The sequence below is a fragment of the Megascapheus bottae genome, chromosome X (genome assembly GCF_031878675.1).
Source record: "Megascapheus bottae isolate mThoBot1 chromosome X, mThoBot2.hap1, whole genome shotgun sequence".
Classification (NCBI taxonomy): domain Eukaryota; kingdom Metazoa; phylum Chordata; class Mammalia; order Rodentia; family Geomyidae; genus Megascapheus; species Megascapheus bottae.
Genome location: NC_143547.1, coordinates 37289274 through 37316511, shown reverse-complemented (window position 1 = coordinate 37316511; position 27238 = coordinate 37289274). Strand labels below are relative to the sequence as shown.

At 46.5% G+C, this 27238-nt stretch overlaps 1 protein-coding gene across 3 annotated transcripts in view; it reads right to left on the bottom strand.

Moving 5' to 3' along the window:
- LOC150040861 (IQ motif and SEC7 domain-containing protein 2) overlaps positions 1-27238 on the bottom strand; it is a 111100-nt gene that overhangs the window by 6513 nt on the left and 77349 nt on the right. For 2 of the 3 annotated variants that reach the window (XM_090326010.1, XM_090326013.1), the window contains 8 exons: positions 22269-22530; positions 20694-21095; positions 15802-16697; positions 13858-14019; positions 13282-13404; positions 11555-11721; positions 7156-7295; positions 6244-6369 (listed from right to left, as the gene is read on the bottom strand). In XM_090326010.1, the coding sequence (XP_090182136.1) occupies positions 6244-6369; positions 7156-7295; positions 11555-11721; positions 13282-13404; positions 13858-14019; positions 15802-16697; positions 20694-21095; positions 22269-22530 (2278 nt within the window). The remainder of the gene's footprint in view (positions 1-6243; positions 6370-7155; positions 7296-11554; positions 11722-13281; positions 13405-13857; positions 14020-15801; positions 16698-20693; positions 21096-22268; positions 22531-27238) is intronic. The other variant, XM_090326012.1, reaches the window with a different exon arrangement.

Below are 27238 nucleotides of genomic sequence, written 5' to 3'. Positions count from 1 at the left end.
CACTAGCTTTTGCTCAGGTATAGTGTCCAGACCCTGAGTTCAGGTCCCACAACCAACAAAAGAAAAAAAAAAGCAAGTGGGCATTCTGGACTCTCATTAAACTAGGTACAGACAATCTGTAAGCAACATTTTAAGAAATTATAGTGGGGTTGGGACTTTGGTCTAGTGGTAGAGTGCTTGCCTAGCATGCACAAAGACCCGAGTTAGACTCCTGGGTATCACATACATAGAAAAAGGCTGAAATGGTGCTGTGGCTCAAGTGGTAGAGCCCTAGCCTTGAGAAAGCCCAAGGACAGTGCTCAGGCCCTGAGCTCAAGCCAGGACTGGCAAAAAAAGAAAAAAGGAAAAGAAGAAATTATGGTGCTGGGGACAAAACTCAGGGCCTCCCTCGCACATGCCAGGCAAGCACTCTACCATTGAGCTACAATTCCAGTCCCAGTGAATGACTCTCAAAAGCATAGGAGCTGGTAGCTTATGCCTATATTCCCAGCTATTCGGGAGGTTTTGATCTGGGGATCACGGTTCAAAGCCAGCCTAGGCAGGAAAGTCTGTGAAACTCTTATCTCTAGCACAAAGCTGGAAATGAAGCTGTGGCTAAAGGTAGAGCACTAGTCTTAAGCAAAAAGAAGCAAAAGGACACAGGGTTGAAGATTTAGTTCAACTAAAGAGCACTTGCCTGGCAAGTACAAGGCCCTGAGTTCTCTCCTTAGCCTGGAAAACAAATAAACAACAACAAAAAGCAACTCAAGGACAGTACCCAGGCCCTGAGTTCAAGTCTCCAGAATAGTGAATGTGTCTGCATGCATACACACACACACACACACACACACACACACACACACACACACACACACACACAAGCAAATCGTTTGATTTCAGAATGGTTATGGTACACAGTAATGTAACACATGTTTTGTTTTGCTTTAATGTTAGTTGGTACGGGGGCTTGAACTTGGGGCCTTGTGTTTTCACTGACAACTGTGCCCTGAGCCATACTACTAGTCCAGCTTTTAAAAAAAATTGTGCAGAAGAGCAATGTATTGCAAAGATAAAGATTAAACTGCTGAATGGACAGGGGGCATTTTTTAAGGTACTGATGTGTGAACTCAGGGCCTAGTGCTTGCAAGGAAAGCACTCTACCAATTGAGCCATACCTTCATCTCTTACTGTTTCTCTCTCTCCGTGTGTGTGTGTGTGTGTGTGTGTGTGTGTGTGTGTGTGCGCCAGTATTGGACGTTTTTGTGTGTGTGTATTGGTACTGGGGCTTGAACTCATGGTCTGGATACTGTCCCTGAGCTCTTTTGCTTAAGGCTAGCAGTCTGCCACTTGAACCACAACTTCTAGCTTTCTGGTGCTTTATTGAAGATAATAGTCTCATGAACTTTTCCCATCTGGGCTGCTTTCAAATCTCAATCCTCAGATTTCAGCCTCCTGAGTAGTTAGGGTTATAAGTGTGAGCCACCACTGCTTGGAAGTACTGGAGCTTTAAACTTAGGGCCTCTCTCGCTTACTCAGCTTCTTCCATTGTTCTACTGACCATTTGATCCATACCTCTACTTTTTCTAGTCTAACATTTTCTGGTTAATTGGAGATGAAATCTTGTGGACTTGTCAGCTAAAACTGGCTTCACACTCTGATTCTCAGCCTCCTGAGTAACTGGGATTACAGGTGTGAGCTACTAGCACCTGGCACAACACACTTTTTTGCCAGTCCTGGGGCTTGAACTTAGGGCCTGGGCACTGTCCCTGAGCTTTCTCAAGGCTAGTGCTCTACCACATGAGCCATTGCACTATTTCTGGCTTTTTCCGTGTATGTGGTACCGGGGAATGGAACTCAGGGCTTTGTGCATGGTAAGCAAGCACTCCTCTCCTAGGCCACACCTCTGGTCCTCCACAATACACTTTTTTAGGTTTTTTGATCTATGAATTCCCTGAGAATATGGATTGGTTCCTTTTTGTCTGTTGTGGGGCTTGAAATGTGGGCCTGGGGACTGTTCCTGAGCTCTTCATCTCAAGGCTATTGCTCTACCCCTTGAGCCACAGCACCACTTCCAGTAAAGAGTCTCTCAGACTTTCACTCCTGGGCTGGCTTTGAACTTGCATGCTAGGCAAGCACTCTACCAGTAGGCCAAACTCCCGGCCCACACCTTTTTTTTTTCAATTTTGACGTAGAACTTATTTATTTATTTATAAGGAATTTCTGTTTAACAAAGTGATTCATCTCATTATACCCAATGTCCAACATAGATCTGGACACACAGAAGTGTTAGTCTATGAGAGATATCTAACATTGTTTCATCATCTGTGGAGACCAGATGCACCTTAAGGTATAAGGCTACTCCACATATGAACTCTGATTTCAACTGGACCACTAAAGGAGTTACAGGTTAGTCTTGTCCCCTCCCCTCCCCTTTCCTTCCCTTCCCTTCCCTTCCCTTCCCCTTCCCTTCCCATTTTTAGGGCCAGGCATGTGGCCTAGTAGTAGAGTGCTTGCATAGCATGTACGAAGCCCTGGGTTTGATTCCTCAATACTACATACACAGAAAAAGCCAGAAGTGGTGCTGTGGCTCAAGTGGCAGAGTGCTAGTCTTGAGAAAGCCCAAGGACAGTTCTCAGACCCTGAGTTTAAGACCCAGGACTGGCAAACAAAACAAAACAACACACACACACACACACACACACACACACACACACACACTGTTTTTTAGAAAGGTAATGTACAGAAGAGTTACAGTTTCATAAGTTAGGTAATAAGTATTTTTCTTTTTGGACAATGGCATCCCTTCCTTTGCTGTTTTGCCCTCCCATCCCCACCCATCAGTTGTAGAGTTCTTTCTCAACATAGTGTCTAGTGAGTACCATGGCTGCATTTGTTCATTCTCAATTTTTTTTTGCCATTCCTGGGTACTGAACTCAGGGACTAAGCATTGTCCTTGGACAGTCTCAAGGCAAGAGCTCTACCACTTGAGCCACAGCACCATGTCTGGCTTTTTTTTCCTGTGTATGTGGTACTGAGTAGTCGAACCCAGTTCTTCTTGTATATTAAGCAAGCACTCTACCACTAGGCCAAACTCCTGGCCCCTGCATTTGTTCATTCTTTTTTTTTCTGTCTGTCTTGGGGCTTGAACTCTGGGCCTGGGCACTGTCCCTGAGCTCTGCAGCTGAAGGCTACTTCCCTACCCTTAGAGCTATAGTCCCACTTCTTGTTTTCCAGTGGTTAATCGGAGATAAGAATCTCTAGGTCTTTAGTGCCTTGGCTGGCTTTGAACCATAATCCTCAGATCTCAGCCTCCTGAGTAGCTAGGATTATAGTTGTGAGTCACCTTGCCCAGCTCTACATTTTTTCATTCTTTGTTCTTTGTTCTTTTTTTGGTGGGTCATGGGGCTTGAACTTGGCCTGGGCCCTGGGCGCTGTCCCTGAGCTCTTCTGCTCAAGGCTACCACCCTTCCCTTGAGCTAAACCCCACTTCCCATTTTCTGGAGGTTAATTGGAGATAAGTGTCCCAAATCCTTTTGTGCCTGGGCTGACTTTGAACCTCTATCCTCAGATCTCAGCCTCCTGAATAGCTAGGATTACAGAGGTGACTATTATTCTTTGTTCTTCTATTTCTGTGCCCTCATGCTTACCTTCCCACAGCATCACTTCGGGCTTTTTTGTGTATGTGGTACAGAGGAATCGAACCCAGGGCTTTATGCATGCTAGGCAAACACTCTGTCACTAGGCTAAGCTCCTGGCCCCTCATAAATACTATTTTTTTGACAGTCGTGGGGCTTGAACTCAGGGCTTGGGCACTGTTCTTGGGCTTTCTCAAGGTTAGAGCTCTACCCCTTGAGCAACAGCATCACCTTGAGCTTTTTTCTATGTATGTGGTACCGAGGAATCAAACCTGGTCATTCGTGCATGCTAGGCAAGCACTCTACCACTAGGCCAAACTCCCAGCATAAGTACTATTTTATCAGCTGGGTGTGATAGCTCATGCCTGTAATCCCAGCTACTCAGGAGGCTGAGATCTGAGGATTGCGTTTCAATGCCACCCTGGGAACTAAAGTCTGTGAGACTCTTATCTCCAATTAATGATCAGAAAACCAGAAGTGGTGCTGTGGCTCAAGGGGTAGAGTGGTAAGGCTTGAGGTGAAGAGCTCAGGGACAGCAACCAGGCCCAGAGTTCAAGCCCCACGACTGATTAAAAACAAAATTCTATTTTACGATCAGAGGCACATAACCATTGCACCTTGTGTTCTTCCCCCTGACAGGATCCTCCTTTGGTCCCACTGTGTGTGAATGCCTAGAGTCTTCATTTATCACATTCTGTTATATTTTTGGTCTAGCCTCCACATATGAGATAAAACATGTGTTACTTGTTTCTCTGAGCTTGAGCTTAGCTCCATTTAACCGAGTAGGCAATGGGCTGGGAGTGTGGCCTAGTGGTAGAATGCTTGCTTAGCGTGCACAAAGCCACGAGTTTGATTCCTCCATACCACATACACAGAAATAGCTGGAATTGGTGCTGTGGCTCAACGGTAGAGTGCTAGCATTGAGAAAGCCCAAGGACAGTGCTCAGGCTCTCAGTTCAAACTTCAGGACGGGTGATCAATCAATCAATCAATCAATCAGCAGACAACTAAGGCAGAGAGGGGGGGAGGGAGGGAGAGAGAGTACATTAGGAGTGCTTTGTCTAAAACAGTGATTCACAACTAGGACTATGCAAGACACTGAGCAATGTTTAGAAAAGGTATTTTTTTCCTACTTCTTTTTTCCATTCCTGGGGCTTGAACTCAGGGCCTGAATACTGGCCCTGGGCTTTCCTCAAAGCTAGCACTCTACCACCTGAGCAACAGCATTACTTCCAGCTTTTCTATGTACGTGGTACTGAGGAATCAAACCTGGATCTTCGGTTATGCTAGGCAAGTACTCTACACACTTGGCCTAACTTCCAGCCCTCCCTGCTTTTTTTTTCTCTGAAAAATCTGTCCATATCCTTCTCAACACATTTTTGGGTTGAAGCACTGCTACTAGCATCTATTAGGTAAAAATGAGGGTGATACTAAACATTCTGCCAAGCCTAAGATAGCGTCCTGCAAGAGAGAATGGTCTGTCTACAAAATGTTAACAGTGCTGAAACTAAGACACCCTGACTTGAAGGAGAGAAGACTACAGCAGGAACAGGATTGCTGTCCTCAAGTCCCTAAAGAGCTGTCTGGGAGCCAAGGGAGAGCACTTGTGTTTTGTGTTCTCAAGGGTCAAGTGAGGCTCATTGGAGGAAACCTTAGGGAAGATAGATTGCAGCAGTTGAAGTTACCTGATAAGGAAACAGGCTGCCATGGAGGAGAGCAGCTTTCTGTCTGTCCTGTCACATAAGCCATCTAGGAAGCTGTGCAGGAGACCTTCAGGGTCTTTCAGAGACTCTTATCTGTAAAATCCTACACATTCCATCCCTAAAAGCTCAACACATCTGTACTAGTGATGAGTACAATTGTTGGCGGCAGTGGTGTATGTATATGTGCTGATACTGAAGCCTAAATCAAGGCTAGTGCTCTACCACTTGAGCCACAGCGCCACTTCCAGCTTTTTCTGTTTATGTTGTACTGAGGAATCGAACCTAGGGCTTCATGAATGCTAAGCAAGCATTCTACCACTAAGCCACATTCTCAGTCCTGGCCTTGAGCTCTTGTTTGGCTTTTTCACTCAAGGCCAATGCTCTACCACTCAGCCATACTTCCATTTCTAGCTTCTTACTGGTTTAACTGGGGCTAAGAGTCTCACAGCATTTTCTGCCTGAGTTGGATTCAATCACAAGCCTTGGATCTGAGCCTCCTGAGCTGCTAGAGAATGACAGGCAGGAACCACAAGTACCTTGCATGAGCTCAGTTTTGAGAATGACTTCCAGAATCAGACCCCTCAAAGATTGCAGATGGACCTCAGGGCTACATCTTCACTTGTAACCCTTTGGGCTATTGAGGTGAACAATGGTATGACCTATCACTTCCCACATTCCAAGTCTGTAAACACTGCCACCCTCACATTTTTGTTTCTGTTCCCTGCCCCCCGCCCCATACCTGTCATTACCTCCAAATAGACCTGTGAGGAAAAGGAAGAGCAAAGGAGACCTATGCCTTGCTGGAGATCCAGCAGATGGCACCAATCATACTCCAAGCCAAATGTCAATCAACATAGTTCTCACCCACACCTAGCAGCAGTGCTCACCCTTCTCCCTCCCATCTCTTTCCCAGACACTGTTCATACCACAAGAAGATCATTGAAGAGGAAGACCTCCCGCTGATGCAACCCTAGCCTCTGGGGGCGGTTTGGATCTGGCACTTCATAGAGCTGGCAGCAGCAAACCAGTCTTCGGTGAGGAAGAGAGAGGACCTGGACAGGCATGGAGGAATAGGGATTGGTAGGACCAATTCATCAGCTTAACATTTGACCTCAAGGCAAAGTGCATATATGTCAAATAATGTTACTCTCACACCAAAAGTATAAGCAACTAAGGCCTATATTTCTTTCTTTCTTTTTTCTTCTGCTTCCTGACCTCTGTACCTCTAGCGCCTGCAGTGTCTTTCCTGCCTAGCTCTGCATGGCTGTATACACCCCTCCTCTGCCAAGTGCCAATTCCAAAGTTATCTCTTCCAAGAAGCCTTCCCTGAATTCTCAAGGTTGAAAATAGTCTCCCCCAACCTCCCGCTTTCTGTTCTCTTCAACTAGACTAGCAGGAAGAAGTATTATTTGTGTTTTGTCTGTCCTTAGGTGCTTCTAAGGACGGACAGTGATTCATATCATATCTTTTTATCTCTGGGGCCCAGTAAAATTCTGGGCTCTATGGGAAAGCAACTATAAATGTTTGTTGACCAAAATGTACTCTTGCTTTGCTTCTCAGCTAACACCAGCTTGCTTCCTCACTTGGGTTGGGGAGGCAAAACCAGAAATGATGAGAAGACTGTTAATATTAATATAGCATCTGCAATATGAAGATGCCTTTGCACAAAGCATCTCCCATAATGTGTACCATGATTGCTAAGAGAAGCAATGCATTCATCACTCACGCCATTTTTCAGGTAGAAGGACCCTAAGTTAAGAGAGCAGCAGTGATTTACCACAAAGTGATGAAGGGCATACTAGAACCCTGGGCCCTCTCCAGCCTCCTAGGGCACTTACCGGTTTCTTGCCAACAATCATGCGCTCCACAGCCTGCACTTGGGACACGTGGTCATCATTGGTCCTCAATTCACGCCCCTGGATGCGCTGGTAGATCCCCACCAGGAGGTCACGGGGGATATCTTCACCATTGTCAACCCCTGTGTTGAGGAAATAATACAGCGATACGTCACATAAGCATGGAGAATGGGTCGAGGGGTTCTCCCCAATACCACACACCCAGCTGTGGACCCTGATCACAGTCATGACCAAGGGGTAGTGAGTGGGTGTTCTTGGTCCCTTCAATCAGAACTGGCCCTTCAATAAGATAACCAATCACTTTCTTTTCCAAGGTGGAGATTGTATCTAAACAACTTAGAACCCACTATAGTTAGGACAATCAGGTACTCTTTTTGCCTTCAGATTTAACAAAAATAATAGTTTGTGCTGTTCATGGGGTTTGAATTCAGGTCCTCATATTCTTGCGTAACTTTTGTACTCAAGGCTGGCTCTCTGCCACTTAAGACACACCTCCACTTCCAGTATTTTTTTAGTTAATCTAAGCTGCTTAGTCTGGATTCACACCAGGGTCCTTAGATCTCAGCCTCCTGAATAACTAAGATTACAACCAGTACCCAGCTTATTGTGATCTTAATTGTATGAAAAGCTATATATGCACGGAGAAAAAAATAGGACACACCAACATGTTAAGCATGGTTGCCTCTTAGAGAAGAATTTGGGATCATTAGAAGAAATTTACGGAAAACAGTGACTCATGTTTATAATCCTAGCTAGTAAGGAGGCTGAAACTTGAGGATCCTGGTTCAAAGTCAGCAAACCTATCTTTAAAATAACCAGCAAGGGGCCGGGAGTTTGGCCTAGTGGCTTGCCTAGCATGCACAAAGACCCGGGTTTGATTCCTCGGTACCACATACATAGAAAAGAAGCTGAAAGTGGTGCTGAGGCTCAAGTGGTAGAGCTCTAGCCTTGATAAAGTCCAAGGACAGTGCTCAGGCCCTGAGCTTAAGCCCAGGACTGGCAAAAAAAATAACCAGCAAAAAAAATCAGAAGTAGAGGAGCATAAGCAAATCCAACAAGCCCCGCAACAGTTCAAACCTAGTACTGGCAAAAAAAAAAAAGGAGTGATGGAAGATATTTAGTAACTTTCCATATTTTATATTTTGAGGGAGCTACATTGGGGTTTGAACACTGGGTCTCACATTTCCTAGGCAAGCACTCTACTACTTGAACTATGCCCTCAGCCGTAAATTTCTATATTAAAATTGGGGGAGGGGCAGGGCTGAGCATTGAATACAGGGTCTCATATGCATATTAAAAACATACTCAGTTGGGTGCCAGTGACTCACATCTGTAATCCTAGCTACTTAGAAAGCTAAGATCTAAGGATCATGCTTCATAGTTAGCCTGGGTAGTAAAGTTTTAAGACTCTTTTATTTCCAATTAACCACTAAAAAGCCAAAAGTGGCTGTGGCCCAAGTGCTAGAGTTAAACAAAAAAAGAAAACTAAAACAAAACTCAGGGCATCTAGTCTCTTAGTTCAATCCCAGGACGAGCAGGCATGCAAGTACATGTATGTAAAATCACACTTAAATCCCTGTTGCCCCAAATTTCTGTACTAAGTATGTATTACTTTCATTCATTTATTACTAATTTCTTCAGTAGCTGGAGAGAGGAAAAATATATAAGTCCAAAGAATCTGTCTGTTTCTCCTGTCTCTGTCTCTGTCTCTGTCTCTCTCTCTCTCACACACACACACACACACACACACACACACACACACACACACACACACACACTTATATTTCTGAATCAATGGGAGATTGGTTAATCTCCCATCGATACCAAAATTTGAGGATGCTCAAACCCTTACATAAAATGAAGCAACGCTGGCATATAACCTACAGATATCGTTCTGTATACTTTAAATCATATCTATGATAATCTTAATGCTATTTAAATTGTTTTTATCCTATATTATTTAGGGCATCACGACAAGAAAAAGTTTGTACATATTCAGTACAGACAGACCTTTGTTATTTATTTATTTATTTTTGCCAGTCCTGGATATGACCTCAGGGTCTGGGCACTGTCCTCAAACACTAGATGGAGACTACATATACCACTTGAGCACAGCTCTGCTTCTGGCGTTTTGGTTTTGGTGATTAAGATAAGAGTCCCATGGGCTGCCCAGGCTGGCTTTGAAACTTGATCCTTAGGTTTCAGCCTCATGAGTTGCTAGGATTACAGATATAAGTACCAGCACTCAGCTTATTCAAATACACACACAGACACACTCAAATATGTGTGTGTGTGTGTGTATATGTATGGGTTGAAGAGATCCCACATATAGGGAGTGCTAATTGTAAACACACATACACACACAAATAAATAGAGGGGTGGGGGGAGAGGAAATGAAATGAATGAATAACAGCAAAATTTTAGAGACAGCTCCAGATGGGCCACTGATCTAACTCCCTCCTCCCAAGTCTATCATCCTCCACTCCTGTCTGTCTACTGAGTGAAACCCACTCACTCTTCTTTCTAGACCTTCTGCTAGAGAAAATGATTTCTCCTTCAGAAATACCTCACCCACCTCCTCCTTAGACAGGTGCTAAGGAACATTTTCCCCTACAATGTCCTTTTTATCTTAGCCGCCAGAGAGCTTAAAGCCTCCAACTGGAAATCCTGATGGTCAGCAATTTTGTCTTTTTTTTCCCTCTCTTCTTTTCTCTCAATTCTTTTTCTCTCTTTAATTTCTGTTGAAATATTCTCAACATCTGTGCCATTTTTAGTAGGGTGCTCTCTGGTGATAGGCAGAGCTTGACATCAATACAATAAGCTAAGAGGAAAAAAAATCAAAGTGACCCTTTTCATCTGGCCTTGAGGCCCTCATCGAGTGGTTCTATTTGACCTTCCCAACCAATCTTCTAACCCCTGCCCAATTGTCCCCTAAACAACTTCACATTACCTTCTCTTTGGGCTTTTGTTGCTATTTTTTCCAGCTAGGAAAGCATTATCTAGTTAACTTACTAGCCCTCAGGGCTCACCTTAAAAATAAAATTCCTGGCTGGAGTTCAGCCTAGTGGTAGAGTGCTTGCCTACCATGCACGAAGACTGGGGTTCAATTCCTCAGTACCACATACATAGAAAAAAATGGAAGTGGTGCTGTGATTCTAGTGGTGGAGTACTAGCCTTGAGAAAGCCCAAGGATAGTGTTCATGCCCTGAGTTCAAGCCCCACGACTGTCAATAAATAAATAAATAAATAAAATACTATTCCTCCAGGAAGCCAGAGTGGGCTCTCCCTCCTTGAATGTTTGACTGTACTTATACTTCCCTCTAACATTCTGGCTATTCTGGCTTTTTTTCAGCCCTGGGGCTTGAACTCAGGGTCTGGACATTGTCCTACAGCCTTCTCAAGGCTAGTGCTGTACCACTTGAATCACAGTAACATTTCCAGCTTTTTCTGTGTATATGATAATGAGGAATTGAACTCAGGGCTTTGTGCATGGCAGGCAAGCAGTCTACCACTAGGCCATAACTCCAAGCCCCATTCTGGCTATTCTACAACTACAAGTTAGACTCTCCCACAAACTGGAAGCTCTCTTAGAGCAGGGACTATGGCAGAATTGTCCCCATTGTCCATAGCACCCTATCATAGGAGATGGCATACATTAAGTATCTAGTAAGTGTCTACAGGCTGGGTTGTTGGTTGGCTAAGCAAAGAAATGAATACATGAATGAAATGATTCAAGGAGTATTAATGGGCACACATACAAAAGAAAAGGAAAGAAGGGGTGAGGAATTGTTGAGGGCATGACTTAGTAAAGAGATACAAGAGGACTTAGGACTGTTACCTATCAAGTTTGTTGCCATAGTTTTAGGACTTAGTGACTGATATATGTTAGATATTTGGTAAATACTCAGTGTATGGATGAGAAAATACCTGGGCTTGAGCTCAGGGCCCGAGCACTGTCCTTGGGCTTTCTCATGGCAGGAGCTCTACCACTTGAGCCTCAGCACCACTTCCGGCTTTTTTCTATGTATGTGGTACCGAGGAATCGAACCCGTGTCTTCATACATGCTAGGCAAGCACTTTAACCACTAGGCCAAAGTCCCGGCCAAAATGCCTTTTTTTTTTTTTTTAAAGTGATGGTGACCAAACCCAGGGCCTTGCATGTGGTAGGTCAGTGCTCTGTCTGTGAGTGATACCCCCAGTCCCACAAATAACTAAGTGAATTTATAACTGAATGTCTTGGGAAATATCCAGCTTTGGGAGGACATGATAGCACCCAACATTAATTTCCAAGAAGAGCTGTGCTCTCCTTCATCCTTCCCTCATTTAAACTCCACCCACCACAAGGTGATGGGCAGGTAAGCCAATAGGAATTTTGAATCACCTCTTAAGTTCTTGATGAAGTCATCTAATTTCATCTTGCGTTCAGCCTTGACGCTGGGGCTGTACATGTCAGTGTTGAGGAGAATGATGGCAAAAGCCAGGATGAAGATTGTGTCCGGGTTCCGGAACTGACGCACGAGGGCTGGGTTACAGACACAGTACCGCTGGCTGCAGGAGAAGAGGGGTCAAATACAGATTCAAGTACCAGCAATTTCTATTTGTCCATCATCCAATGTAGTGCAACTAACCTTTTCTTTTGGGAAATACTCCCATGACCTTCTGTGTCTGTTTTCTTCAGTTTCCCCAAGATTCACAGGTAAAAATCACAATCATTATCATTTTAGAGCTTTCCCAGTAGAATTGTGTACAGTGTCTCATGGGATCCTATTATAATGCTGCAAGGTATTTACTTTTTCCTTCTCTTTTGTGATGTTGAAAACTGAACCTAGCATATGCTCTACTACTGAGTCACATCTTTACTTCTCAAGGTAGCTACCGGCAGTTCCATTTTACAGATGTAGTCACTAAGGTTCAAAATAGTAAGATAACTTGCCCAAGGTAATGGAGCTGGTGAGTGGTGAAGCCAGGATGAAAACCCAAAAATTTCTTACTGCAAATAAATACTTCTATTGTCATGGGGGTTGGGGTAGAAGGTGGGGTAGTCTCAGCAACTTCCTTGTTTCTCCTCTAAATATTCAGAGATAAAGGAGGATCTAGACTCAGGTCTCTTTGATCCTTAAAGCATTTGCTCTAGAGTATAATGATTAGGATGGACCATGGAGTCACATATACTTAAGTGCAAATACTGGTTCTACTGCTTAGTCATTGTGACCTTGGGAAAGTTACCTAATATCTCTGAACTTCAGTTCTGTCACCGAAAAGTGGGAATAATAGAAGCACCTGGGTTTTTTTGTTGTTGTTGTTGTTGCTGCTATTGTTTTGTTTTGTCAGCTGTGGGACTTGAACTCTGGGACTGGGCATTGTCCCTGTGCTCTCCAGGTCAAGGCTACCACCCGATCCCTTTAGCCACAGCACCATTTCCGGTTTTCTGGTGGTTAATTGGAGATAAGAGTTTCATGGACTTTTTAGTACCCCAGGCTGGCTTTGAACCGCAATCCTCAGATCTCAAAGTTCTGAGTAGCTAGGATGGTAGGCATGAGCCACTGTGCCTGGCTTAAGATACCTAGTTAGGCACTTAGTATTTAATGAATGTTCCATGAATGTTAGCCGTTTTTCCCCTTCTGTATTGAACCCAGGACCTCAGTTATACCCCCAGCCCTGTGGATGTTAGCTTTCATTGCTGATATTGTTGTCAGTTGTTAAATCTCCAGCCCAGATGCCTGACCTAGCTACTTTATATTCACTACCTCTGATCCTCACAATCTGCCTTGCAAGACAGGATGTATCACTTCTAATTTATGGTAAGAAAAGTATGAAGTAGGGGCTGAAAGCATGGCCTAGTGAGAGTGCTTGCCTAGTATGCACAAAACCCTGGGTTCGATTCCTTGGTACCACAAACACAGAAAAAGCCAGAAGTGGTGTTGTAGTTCAAGTAGAGAGTACTAGCCTTGAGAAAGCCCAAGGACAGTGGCCAGGCCCTGAGTTCAAGCCCTAGGACTGACCAAAAAAAAATGAAACAGTATGAAGTACAAAGAAGTGACCTGTAGACATTTATGATATGGGCTCCCAAAATAATAGGAATAATTAGGAATAGAGAAGCTGGCACACCTGAAAGCTTCGATGAGCCGTTCCACTTTCTGAGCCTCACCCTGTACCCGGATATGGGATTGGAATTTCCGGAGTGCATCATCCAAATCCATAGAAGAAAAATCCATCTCATCTACTACACAACTGAAGAGCAAAAAAGGAGGCATGACACTCAATTCCTCTGTAGAAACCTCTGACCCACCCTGATCTGCTCAAATGTCCTGACCCTCCCACTGGTAAGATTTTCAAAACCAGGACCTGTGGCTCACACAAGCACATATGAGGACAGAGTGTTAGAACTATCCCTCAAAATGCATCAAGATGTGTGGTCATATAGGATCCTTTCCAGCAGTCCATTCATTACCGAGATGGGAATACTGAAGCCCTAAAACAGGTTCTAGAATGCCCAGGGACAGCCAGAAGACTTTAGAAATCGAATCAGGAGAGATCAGACTGTTTTGGGACAGAAGGGTACGGAGGCAGGAAATTCTGTTCATCCTGTCCTTTTATCTGAGCAGAAAGGACAGACTGCCCCCTCTTCCCTCCTGCTTTCCTTCAGAAATCCCTGGTCTGCGTGCCCAGTGCTGGAGTTCTCACTCTAATACATCTCTGTTGAACTGCTTCTGCCGGTTCCCTAGGAATTCCCCTATCATCTGTCGGCTCAGGCCTTTCCGCTCCAGGATGAAGTGAGCCACTCCCACTGGTGTGTCTGACAGGAAACCGCGTTCGATCAAATACTGGATACCCTTCTCTGGCTTCCTGCAGAAAGAGAGGAGGTAGATGAGATGACTGTCTTCCTGGAACTGTGCCCTCTGTCCCATTTCTAGAATTAATTTTAGGCCCTCCTACTCCTGGTTTCAGAGAAGCAAGGATCTTGGATCTATATGGTCTTTACTGATATATGAGAAAACTAAGACTCAGGGAGAAGCTACTGGCTCATTTCACAGAGATTCAAAATTCCAAGGTATCTTCATTGCAATTTTCTCTTTCACTGGAGCCACAAAACATCACTATCTGATTAGTGCCAACTCTCTGCCAGGACTTTGGTTATTCCCAGACACCAAGTTTACCTTTCTGAGCCCTCAACCTTCAGGGTAGAAGTGAAGAGGTTGTGTGTGTGTGTGTGTGTGTGTGTGTGTGTGTGTGTGTGTGTGTGTGTGTGTGTGTGTGTGTGTGTGTGTGTGTGTATGTACTGGTACTGGGGCTTGAACTTAGGTTCTTGCTTAGCTTTTTTTTTGGTCCAAGACTGGGACTTGAACTCAGTATCTGATGCCTACTTTTGCTCATTGGCTGGTGCTGTACAATCTGAGCCATATCCTCAACTCCTTGCTTAGCTTTTTCAGTCAAGGCTGGGGCTCTACCATTTGAGACACGTCTCCACTTTCTGCATGTTGCTGGCTCATTGGAGAAAAAAGTCTCTTTGGTTTTTCTGCCTAGGTTGGCTTCAAACCACAGATCTCAGCCTTCTGGTTAGCTAAGATGACAGGCTTGAACCACTAGCCCCTGGCTGTGAAGAGGTTATTTTATTCCATGTCCTGCTCAGTCTCTGTGCATAGATCTACATACAAGAGACTCCTTAAGCCAAAATCTCCATGGCAGCTATCCTGTATTTAGAGCACCAGAACCTTCAGACCACTTGAAGCTAATTTAGTAGAGATATTGGTGTTCTAGAAGTGTCAGATCCTTAACTCTATGATTTTTGAGCAATCCCTTTACTTCTCTGGTCTCAGTTCCTTATTTACAAAATTGAGACATGACTACCAATTTGCCAAGTAATAAGTGAGGAACTGAATATAGGTAGGTGGCAGTATTTAATCAACTATGGAGATGTAAGGCATTCCATCTAATGCCTTCCATTCTATCTAATTCCATCTAATGTTTTCTAATTATTTTCTAATCAAATGCTGCACTCTCACACAACTCCTAAGTACCTGGCAAAAGACCAGACACCTAGAAAGAGCTCAATGGCAGTCGCTGAGTAGTTCAACACACCGCCCTGCCCCTTAACATCTCAAACACACCCCAAGATGAAAATGTTGCCGTTTAAGGAGTACATGCTCAAGGCTAGGTAGGCAGTGAATGGCCACAAAGGGAACAAAAGTTTTTGGTCTCTGGCTTCTTAGACTAAGGCTCTGTATACTCACAGATCATCTCCTCTCTGAAGATGGGAGGTAGAGGAGACAAGGCTCAGAACACAATGGGAATACCTTGTCCAGACAGCAGCAGTTAGTTGGAACTAACAGCAGTCCTAACCTAGGATAGGACCCTAACCCAGGTGTGTTCTGAGGACTCTAATTCTGCCATCCTGTTTTGTTTTGCTTTGGAGACAGAGCCTCACTGTATAGCCCAAGCCTACCGCTGCCTCCCAAGTGTTGGGATTACAAGTATGCACTACCATGCCCCACTTGTACCACCTTGAGCAGCTGGAGAAGAAACACCATTCCACCAATGAGAGGATGGCAGAACCAGAGTCACTAAGGACAAAATACCCGTGCAGACCAGGAAGGGATGAGGGAGGAAACTAGAATGGGAAACACATACTTATTGAAGAGGTTCAAGCCAATTCTGTAATGCCGTCTCTGTACCACATCGTTGTTGAAGGCTGGTGAATCCCAGCTATGCCTGGTCTCCCGCTGGTAGGTCTGTTTGCACAGGCCAGTGGCTGGAGGCTCCCTCAGGCTGTCCCGGGAAGAGGAGCCAGAGCTGCAGTTGATGGTCTCATTGGAATTGCTAGAACTCTCCAGGCTCTCATTATCTCCACCATCAGAGTTTTCGCCTGCTGCCTCGCACTTCCCCAGCCTTCGACCCCCAGCCACACCACTGGGCCCAGTGCCACTGTTGGGGGCTGGTGGCAAGGGTCCTGGTGGGGCTGGAGCTGGGCCCTCAGGGGCTGGGTAGTGGCGATGTGGGATTGGGGCCCTGCCTGGTGGCCCCTTGTGCTTTAGGGTCCCATGGGGGCTGCAGCCGTCAGCCTCATATACTAGCTGGCGGTGGACAGAGCCGCGATCTGAGCGGTCACTCAGGTCCACGGAGCTGTCACTAGGAGGCTCAATGGTAAGGAGGGGAAGGTGGGCGGCTCGCAGCCGGAAATCTCGGCACTCCAAGCACCCAGGACCCCTACGAGTGCCTTCCTCTCGGCCACCATCTTCCCGAGTCCCTGATGGCACTGATGGAGGAACTGGTGGGAGCGGGGCTGGTGCCCAGAACTCAGGTCGGCTCTGGGGTGGAGGTTCTGCACTAGGAAGTCGCTCAGGGGATGGTGGGGGAACTGGGTCATCCAGGTAGAGGGGCAGATCACTGAAAGATGTGGCTGAGCTGTCTTCTTGCTGTTCCTTTGATTCCCGCTTCTCCAGTTGAGATGAGCCTGCTTCCTCAGACATTGACCCTGACGGGTGGCAGTTCAGGGCCTCGTCGATGGATTCAGCCAATGACTTTACCTACATAGAAGGGAAGGGGGGAGAGGGAAGGGGAAAAAGGGAGGAAGGAGGAAGGGAAGGATGGTGGAAGGGTGGGAAGGAGGGAAGTAAAGTAGGGAATCTTCCTGGTGGGTCAGCCAAGATACTCTTCCCCCCACCCCTCCAAGGTCCTTTATGATTGAGCACATAGCTCCTAGGTAACCATCGTGAGCTCACAGCAACTGGGAGGAAAATCTACATACTATCTCCTCCCTGATTTCACTCACATTTTTTGCTGCATCTGCCATGCCCTCCCCCCACCTGGGAAATCCCAAATGTCTGGGCTCCCAGCTATCTCTCTTTCTCTCTCTCTCTCTCTCTCTCTCTCTCTCTCTCTCTCTCTCTCTCTCTCTCTCTCTCTCTCTCTCTCTCTCTCTCTCTCTCTCCCTCCCTCCCTCCCTCCCTCCCTCTCTGTTTACATCTTAGAAAATGCATCATATTTAGCTCTGTGAATGTGGCCCATGCCTAGGAAAACTCTACCTCCTTGTAGTATTTAGCTTCCAAACTGGTACTTAATGATCCTGCCTATCTGTATTCATACTCTTGGATGGCACATCATATCTGACTTTATGTAAAAAGCACACAGGTAGAGGTGAAGCTATGTCACTTCTGGGATTAGACTAGCAAATACTACAGCTTGTGTCTTGAGTGTTCTGTGAGATTTGTACTTCCTCAGATCCTTCTTCTGGTGGAAAGCATGCTGTGAGCAGTTCTAGGGAGGGATCTACATACAGAGATACTAAATCATAACATTAGCTGAGTGAATAAACTTGGGAACAAACCAGCCCCAGCTCAGTCTTTAGAGACCGTAGTCCTACAGCTTCATCATTGCATCTGGAGAGAACTTAGAACAGAACCATTCAACCAGGCCCCTCCCAGATTCTTAGCCATCAAAAACTACAGGAAGTAATATATTTGTTCTTTAATCTCTTTCCTTTCTCCCTTCCTTCCTCCCTCCCTCTCTCCTTCCCCCCTCCAGTTCTGGCTTGAGCTCAGGGCCTGGGCACTGTCCTTGGGTTTTCTCAAGGATAGAGCTCTACCATTTGAGCCACAGCACCATTTCAGCTTTTTCTTTTTTTTTAATTTAATTTTATTTATTTATTTTTTTGCCAGTCCTGGAGTTCAGCTCAGGGCCTGAGCACTGTCCTTGGACTTTCTCAAGGATAGAACTCTACCACTTGAGCCTCAGCACCACTTCCAGCTTTTTTTTCTATGTATGTGGTACCTAGGAATCGAACCCGGGTCTTCATGCATGCAAGGCAAGCACTCTACCACTAGGCCAAACTTCCGGTCCCATTTCAGCTTTTTCTATGTACGTGGTACCAAGGAATTGAACCGGGGTCTTGTGCATGCTGGGCACTAGGCCAAACTCCCAGCCCCACACTCTAACACTTTGACCATAGTTCCACTTTCAGCTTTCTGGTAATTATTTGGAGATAAGAGTCTCACAGACTTTTTATCCCTGGCAGGCTTTGAACGGTGATCCTCAGGTCTCATCTTCCTGAGTAGCTAGGATTAGAGGTGTGAGCCACCTATGTCTGACTCTCCATCTTTGAACAGTGATAAGGCAGCATGTCCAGGCTGGCTTTGGCCAGATCACAGGGTTCAGAACCCAGTTATTTTTTCCTCTTGTAAAGTTATATTCATCATTTTATACTTCATCAATATCTACCAAGAACCTCCTTGGTTTTAGGAAGAAAACATGTACTTAGCAGCTACCAGGTAACAGGTATTTTTGTAAATAGTACATTATTGAGCTGAATCTTCAAAACACCTCTAAAAGCTGGGAGTCAGTGGCATACGTCTATAATCTTAGCTACTCAGAAGGCTGAGATCTAGGGATCCTGGTTTGAAGCCGGCCCAGGAAGAAAGTATATGAGACTCCTATCTCCAATAAATGACTAAAAAGCTGGAACTGGAGCTATGGCTCCAGTGTTAGAGCTCTACCCTTGAGCAAATAGAAGCTCAAATACAGTGCTGAGTTTAGGCTCTAGTACTGGCATAAAAAAACTCTTAAAATAAGGCTTTCTCTTCATTTTGCTGATGATGTGTTACTGAGGTACAACACAAGGTCACACAGCTGGGAAAATGGCAGAATGGGGATTTTCATCCTACTCCCTCACTGTCAGTTACATTCTCATCATTCCATTTTTTGCTGATGATTATGCAAGCGATACCCTCCCTACTACTTCTTAATCTTCTCAGTCTTGTAAGGTCCAGTTACAATGATGTTTTTTCCAAGAACCTTCTCACATCTTCCCATAGTCCTTTCTCATGACTCTGAGCACAGACTATTTTAGGGGTAGTAATGCACACATATATGGTTTATTACTAGACTGAGAGATTCTAGAACACAGACCAGAGACACTACCTTAGACTCAGTTTCCGCCTCTGGAAATGGAGATACTAATCTCTACACCTCAAAACTGTGTTTTGTTTTTGTTTTTGGCAGTACCTTTTGTCAGGACTTGAACTCAGAACCTTGTGCTTGAAAGGCATGTATTTTACCATTTGAACCCCTCCTATAACCCCTCCTAGGCCTATTATAAAGCATGTATAGTACCTGGCAACTACTATTTTTTTTTTAGTACTTATTCGTTTGTTTTTAATCTTTTTTACTTAGGCTCTTTTTTTTTGGGGGGGGGTGTCGTGGACCTGAGCTCTTCTGGTCAAAACTACCACTCTACCACTTGAGCCACAGCACCACTTCCGATTTACTAGTGGCCACACTCTTGGCCATAACCCTTTGTTTTTGAGACAGGATTTGTGCGTGGTGTGTGTGTGTGTGTGTGTGTGTGTGTGTGTGTGTGTGTGTATGTGCGCGCGCGTGCGCACACGCATGTGGGTACAGGCGCACACGTGCTTGTAATGGGACTTGAACACGAAGCTGGGCACTTTCCCTTATTTTTTTCACTCAGGTGGCATTCTGCCACTTGGGCCACAGCCCTACTTTTGGCTCTGTGCTGGTTAACGGAAAATCAAAATCTCCCTGACATTTTTGCCTGTGCTGGCTTGAAACTGGGATCCTTAGGTCTTAGCCTCTTGACTAGAACTATAGTTATGAGCTACTGGCATCTGGCTTGAGATAGGATTTCTCTTTGTAGTCTAGACTTGCCTTGAACTTGCAATCCTCATGCCTCAGCATCCCAAGTGCTTGGATTATAGGTATGTACCATCATGCCTCACTGTAACATCTTGTTTATATCCTGGTCCTGGGGTTTGTGTTCAGGATCTGGGTGCTGTTCCATGTGGTTAGCATGCTTCCCTTCTGATTTTTTTTTTTGCGGTTAGTTGGAGATAAGAATCTCATGGACTTTCCTGCCTGGGCTGGCTTTGAACCGAGATTTATAGAACTCAGCCTGCCAAGTTGCTAGGATTATAGGCGTAGGCGTAAGCTACACTCTCCTCTCCCTCCCTCCCCCCCCCCTCTCTCTCTTTCTCTCTCTCTCTCTCTGTCATGGAGCTTGAACTCTGGGCCTGGGTGCTGTTCCTGAGCTCTTTAGCTCAAGGCTACCCCCCTACCCCTACATCCACAGCTCCACTTCCTGGGAGATCAGAGTCTCATGGTGTTTAGTACCCAGGGTGGCTTTGAACTGAGATCTGCAATCCTCAGATCTCAGCCTCCTGAGTAGCTAGGATTATAGGCATGAGCCACCTCGTCCAGGTTCTCTCTCTCTCTCTCTCTCTCTCTCTCTCTCTGTCTCTCTCTGTCTCTCTCTGTCTCTCTCTGTCTCTCTCTCTCTGTCTCTCTGTGTCTCTCTCTGTCCCTCTCTCTGTCTCTGTCTCTCTCTCTGTGTGTCTGTCTGTCTTGCCAATTCTCTCTCATCATTATCACCACCTCAACTTAGATCATAGCTATTTGTTGCTATTAAATGCTCACAGTAATTTTTTTTCCCAGCTTGCAATATAGGTAAAAAAACAGTAAGAGCAGACAGAAGCTGGGAATGGAGAAGAAAGACCCTTTTCAGGGCTCCTGACCTGTTTGGAGAAGGAGTCCTCAAGCTCTGTAATGTCATTAGAAAACTCTCCAGATGTAGTGACAGAGCTTCCACCTCCATCGATGCCCCCACCACAGGAGCCTCCATAGGGGAGTCCCCGTTCAAGCCGGTGACTCCGGGCCCCAGCCATGGCACCCTCGTCCAGCGAGGCAGGCTTGCCCTCGAAGTACGCAGGGTTCTGTGCCTTCTCATACTCCTCAAAGGAGAACTGCATTCGCATGTTGGACAGGATGATGCGACGGGACATGCGGCTCTCAGAAGCTGAACTGCGCAGCCGCTCAAAGTTCTTATTCATGCGGTACTGGCGGAAGGCTGTCTGGATGGTCCTGGCAGCCCTGCGGCTGAGAAAAGAGCCCCCATACTTCCTCTCCAGCATTTCTACCTGTCAGGGGATGGTGGAAGGGAAAAGATCAGGAAGTTGCCGGAGTGTCATTGTCCTAGACCCTCATCCACACCCTCACTCAGAGTTATACTTAACTGTTGACCCCCAAAGAGCCAGGATGTTCAGATGATGCTGGCTCCATGAGTTTGAATTTGATTTTCTGTTTTTTGTTTGTTTGTTTGGTTTTAGGTATATGTTAGTTGTGCGCTGGTGGCTCTTGTGTGTAAGCCTAGCACCTGGCTTGCTGTAACCTTCTCTTCCAGGAGCTACTCAGGAAGCTGATATCTGAGGATCATGGTTCAAAGCTATCCCAGCACTGAATTCCAATTAACCACCAGAAAACAGGAAGTGGCACTGTAGCTCAAGGGGTAGAGTGCTAGCCTGAGCTGAAGAGCTTAGGGACAGTGCTCAGGCCCCAGAGTTCAAGCCCCATGACCACCCCCACCACCACCAAAAAAGTATATATTGGTTATTCAGAAATAGAAAGAAGAAAGACAGAGCCCCCCCCAAATATCAGGACAGACAGAAATAAAATAGAGAGCAAGAAGTTGCAGAAAAGAAAAGAGAAAAACAAGTGGGAGAGTGGGAGAGAGAAAGGGAAGTAGAAAGATAAACAGAAGGAGGGAAAGAACAGGGGAAGGGAGGAAAGAAGAAAGGGAGGGAGGAAGAGGAGAGGAAGGAAGAAAGAAGGAAGGAAGAAGGAAGGGAAGAAGTCCAAATACCTAGGCATGATCATAATTAACATTTTGGTATTCTATCTTAATAGTCTCTTGTCTCCGGAATGTGGTATTCTGTCCTTCCCCCTCCCCACTTTTTTTAGCTAAATCGTGACCTTGCATCATCATTGTGAAGTTGTCTACTGATGTGTGTGCTTCCCCGTTACATTGCACATCTTGAAAACTGGGTGCAGGTTTCACTTCTCTTTCTATATCTAGGATCCACATCTAAGACAAGGAGCTCAAGAATGTTTCCTGAGTGAATCCAAAATTTAGTGCCTACTAAGTGATAAATGCGTCCTTGTAGGGTGAGAACCAGGGTCCTTGGCCCAATCTTAGTCCATTTCTGCTTTACTCTCCTTCCCTGGATACCACCCGAAAACTATCCTAATCCCTCCCTCCGCTCTGCCTTGTGAACCTCCCCCATTCCCAATCAGAGAGTTGTGGCTCCCAGCACCTTCTTGTCCTGCAGGTCCGTGGAGAGTTCATAGCTGTCCGACAAGGCCTTGGAACGCTTTATCTCCTCCTCCTCCTGCTTCCTCAGGGCCACACTGGCAGGCTGAAGGCGTGCTCGCTGAGCCCAGGGAAGGCCCACCCCGGCAGGGGGGCCCCCCATGTGGCTGCTGGTGGGGGGCAGCTGGCTCAGTCGGTAGGGGGGGTGGCTCCCAGGGCTATCAACCGCTGTGCTCAGGTCACTGCCTGGGGCATCACCCTCCACACTGTGGGGATGAGATAAGATGAACCAGGATGTGGCAACAGGAGAGAGGCCTGCTGGGCCTGAATGAGAGGGAATGGACCAGACCCCTGACCTCCATCCCAGCCTTGCATGCTTCCTCATAGATCTAGAGATCCCTACACTTAGAGGCCCTTGAACCGTCTCCTTATGGCCCACACCATCGCTTCCCTTCATGCTCCTCTGCTTCCACAGCCCTCTCTTCATTCCCTCCCAGCCCCTCTCTTAGAGCGTCATCCCCAGGTACCCTGCTCTCAAGGCTGTCTACTCAGTATTGTTCCCAGCCTTACCCCCAGCCCAATCGCCTCCAAGTCCTTCCCCCCTAACAGCTCCAGCTTCAAACCTTGCCCCCATGGGGGCTGGTTGTAACCCCCCCTCCCCACAAGATTACCCACGCTCCCCTCCAGCCCTGTCTCCAATGCTGTGCGCAGTGATTTCCCTTCCAGTGTCAGTCCCAGCACCAGCCCAGGAAAACCCTCGTGAAATGCCACCCTCCTCCCAGCCCTGTCTCCTGGTGCCTGCACCTCTGCACCCTGCCCACCCAACTTTCCCTCCTTCCACCCGGCCCTGCCCCTGCAGCCCGCCCCTGCCCTTAGCAGCCTGGAGTCCGGGCCTGGCCAGTTCCCAGAGTTCCCAGGCTGCTGCTGCTGCTGCCGCCTCTGCTGCTGCTGCTGCTGCTGTTGCTGTTGCTGCTGCTGCTGCTGTGAGGGCAGGGCGAGGGCGCAGGCTCAGCGAGAGACAGTGGGAGGCGCCTCCCATCCAGCATCCTCACAGGTAAAGAGCTGCCCTGCGGGGCAGCTTCCTTTTCCTCCTCATGGCCTCCTCTGCTCAGCTGAGGGAGGAGGGCAGGGGGGTCTCGAACCGAAGGGTGGCAGGAGCTGGGCCCTGGGTCTTGCCTGCCCTGGTTACCCAGAGCTGTTGTTCTGCCAGACCTGCTCCCACGGTGCCATGGCAACCATGCTGCCAGGGAACCCAGGTGGCGACAGAGCCCAGGAGCCTTGGGCAGATCAAACATGGTGAGGAGCTGCAGAGGTAGGGGAAATCCAGGAGAGGAGGAGCAGACAGGTGGGGGCATTGAGGCGGGTCGGCAGGGGGAAATGAGTGGGGCTGAGACTCAAAAACTGGCCTGAGCTTGAGGGGACACAAAGTTGAGAACTCTTGGCTGGTGAAAAGGTAGAAGGGGCCACTCATCAACCCCTGGTTGGCATGAGCCAGGACATAGGGCAGATGCAAATTGGGGCAATGGAGGTGGGCTCCCTATTCACATAGGAGCTTGCATGGTATGGGGACTGCCAGCCTGGCAGCAAAAATCCTCTGTGCTAGTGGCCCTGAGTGGTGGGGGAGGAAACTGCAGCCATGAGGTAGGCCTGGGCTGAAGGGGAGCTGAGCTCCTTTTCGGCAGGAACGCCCACCCATTGCTCCTCCTCCACCCTCCCACATGCTAGTTTGCAACACTGCCCTGAACAAAGCAGAAATATACTCCACATTCTCTCCCATCCACTGGTCACACCCAGTCCATCCCACCCCTAAATGGCAGACATCCTTCTTCTTTCCCTCAGGATTGCAGGATCCTGCTCATCAACCTGTCAAATCCAGCCCCTTCTAGAAACAAACAACAAAAAACCCCTCAAGCCCAGCTTTGATCAGTGGTCTCCTCGAACTCATGAACCATTCAGAGCTCCCTCTGCCCACTAGAGATAACCTGGAATCCTCACTCTGGTATGGGAGTCCACCACCAAGATAACATGAACAATTCTTCCAGAATACTTAGCATAGTTAGGTACCATGCTTACCACTTCATACCTCATAATGTGGGTGCTCTTCCAAACAACTCTATGAGGTAGCTTTTTTTATTTGATCTTTACAAGGCCCAGGCAGGTTAAGTAACATATCAGTGGTCACACAACTATCAATGGTCCAACCCGGATTCCAATCTAGGCAGTCTGATTCCAAAGCCCATATTTTTTCCAACACTAAGCCACCAGCTCCCTATCCCATGTACTCTGTTTTTCCCAAATGTTCTCAGCTTTCCACCTCCAAAACTGCTCATATACTACCGCCCACCTGCAATGCATTCCCCATCACTGTCATGCGCAATCTGATGGGACCCCCCCCACATCCTAGTTCCGTTAAAATTTACGTCATAACACCACTATTAAGGAGCCCTCCTGAATTCTTCCACTAGCTAGAAATTACTTCGGAACCCATTCAGAGCTCCCACACTTGGCACATGGCTGTCCTTTTTTTATGGCATACATTAGCCTTGGCAAAGCATGCCAGTTATTTTGTGGGCATGACTTCTAGAATCCCAGCCCAGGCACAGAATTTGAGAATCTTCTAGCTACTCAAGAACTTGGGGTGCGGACCAGAGTAGGTACTCAACAAAAACGTCTGGTGTGAGCAAGTGTGTGAATGTTCTTGGGTTGGCTGCTCTAATAAAACTCTCACCCAAACTTGTGCCACAGCTTCCAGTCTCCTCTTTCAATCTGTTCTCCATCTTGTGACGAGAGAGAGCATTCAAAAAATACAAACCTAACCATCTCACTGTCTCCCTGAAAAATCTTTCCACCGCTGCCAGTAATCCACTTGACAAACAATAACTTCCATACTTTCTGTGAACCAGGCACAGGGCTAGGCACTAGAGAGTCAACAATAAACAAGATGGATGAGCAGGTTCCCTCAGGGCTCTGAGGAAAGCAGACAATAAAGCAAGAAAACATAGCTATCATTTCTGATAGAGGGTAAATGCCAGGAAGGAAAATAAAAGTGTTAAAAATAAAAAAGGTGCTGTTTTCAATGGGGGTGGTCAGGGAAGGCCTTTTAGAGAAAATGACACAGAAGCAAAGCACTGATGGAAGTGAAGGAGTGAGTTGGGTGGTTCTCTAAAGCAAGAGCAGTCCAGAAGATACGACTAGTGCAAAGGCCCTGAGAGAGAATTGTGCCTGCCATGTTTGAAGAAAGGTGAGGAGGCCAGTGTAGCCACAACAAAATTAACAAGGGAGACTGATAGGTTGTAAGATCAATGGTAATGGGGGAAAAGTTGTAAAGGTCATTGAGCCTCTGATAAAGACTTTGACTTTTGCTGTTAGCGATGAATAGGAAGAAAATGACTTAACGTGTTACATAGGAATCTATATCAGTAGGATAGTCTACAAAGCCTCAAGGGGCTCTTCTGACCTGACAGCCCCATTATCTCAGTCTGGCTACCTCCTGTCTGCCCTTCAGCATCAAGCTCTGGTGTGCCCTTCCATACCCTCTTATTCCGCCACCCAGGCTAGCTTACAGTCCTTCTGTGCTATTGTAGAACTCTGCAGTCACTTCTGTCCCTCAAGCAAGAGCATCCACAAGCTCATTGACTTCTTGCAACTCATTGAGGCAGGCACCATCAATCCCATTTTACAGATGGGAACACTGAGGCATTGCAAAGTGATGTCAACTTACATAAAGTTATCACATTGCTACCTAGTGATGAAACCAGGATGCAAGCAGAGAGCCTTGGCTGTCTCTTCATGCTATTTCATATTCCCTCTCTCATTCCTGCCCCTGGCTCTCTACCCTTTGGCAATTCTATCTTATTTTGGTTGCAAAGGGAACAATGGTAAGGATGTACCCTGTTGGGACAGCCTTCTAGGGAAATGCCTGACAAAAACAGGGGTGTGCCCAAGGGATTGCTTCTGATATTATACTGCTGAAGAAACAGGAGGTAGGGGGTATAGAGTCTCTCAAAACATTTGGGAATGTGCTGATCATGTAGAAATCAGTTTCTCTCCCCCCCTCCGTGTCTCTCTCTCTCTCTCTCTCTCTCTCTCTCTCTCTCTCTCTCTCTCACACACACACACACACACACACACACACACATATACCCCCTGTAGACTAAGAATTAAATGGGCCTGGGTTTCAGTCCTGGCTGTCATTGACAGTTGTGTGATCCTTGGAATATTATGTTCCCTTTTTGTACCTCAGTTTTACATGTGTGCAGGGGCTGAACAAATGACAATTTCTTTTTTGGGTTTCTGCACTTCAGATAGGGCCTTCTTTCAGAAGATCCTTCTTTCTCTGAACTTCTCAAGAGCAATGTATGTGCACATGCACACACATATACATACATGCATCAAACCAAGAAACAAAAGCACAAAACCCTAGCACATAACCTGGATCGACACATGAATACATGCCCGCACGTGTGCTTGCTGCACACACACACATGCTCATGTGCACAGTCTGCTGGACTTGTCTGTGGGGGAAATGAGAGCATCCTTTATAGAGGGGGAAACAAGCCATGTTACACAAATAACCACAGTCCAAAGCGGAAAGTTATCAGGGGTGGAGAACAGAGGAAGTACTGGGGGAGGGTGCGGAGAGAGATCCCTTCTGCTTGGGGGTGGCTGAGCAGAGTAAAAATAAACTCGCACTTACTGCGCACCTTCCGTGTGGCAGGCATTTTCCACACATTATTTTATCTGCATGGCAAATGTGAAGAAAAGAATTAGGATTCCAATTTTACAGAAGAAGAAGAAGAAGAAGAAGACTCTGAGAGGGAAAATTACTGCTAAAGGTCTCAGTACTAACAAGTGACAGAGTTGGGGATGCATATCCCAGAGCTGTGTTGGTCTTCCTGCAGCCTTGAAGACTTCCCGGGGCGTGAGGAGTGTGGTGGGGGGAAGGGACTTTTGGGCTACATCTTGCTTAGGGAA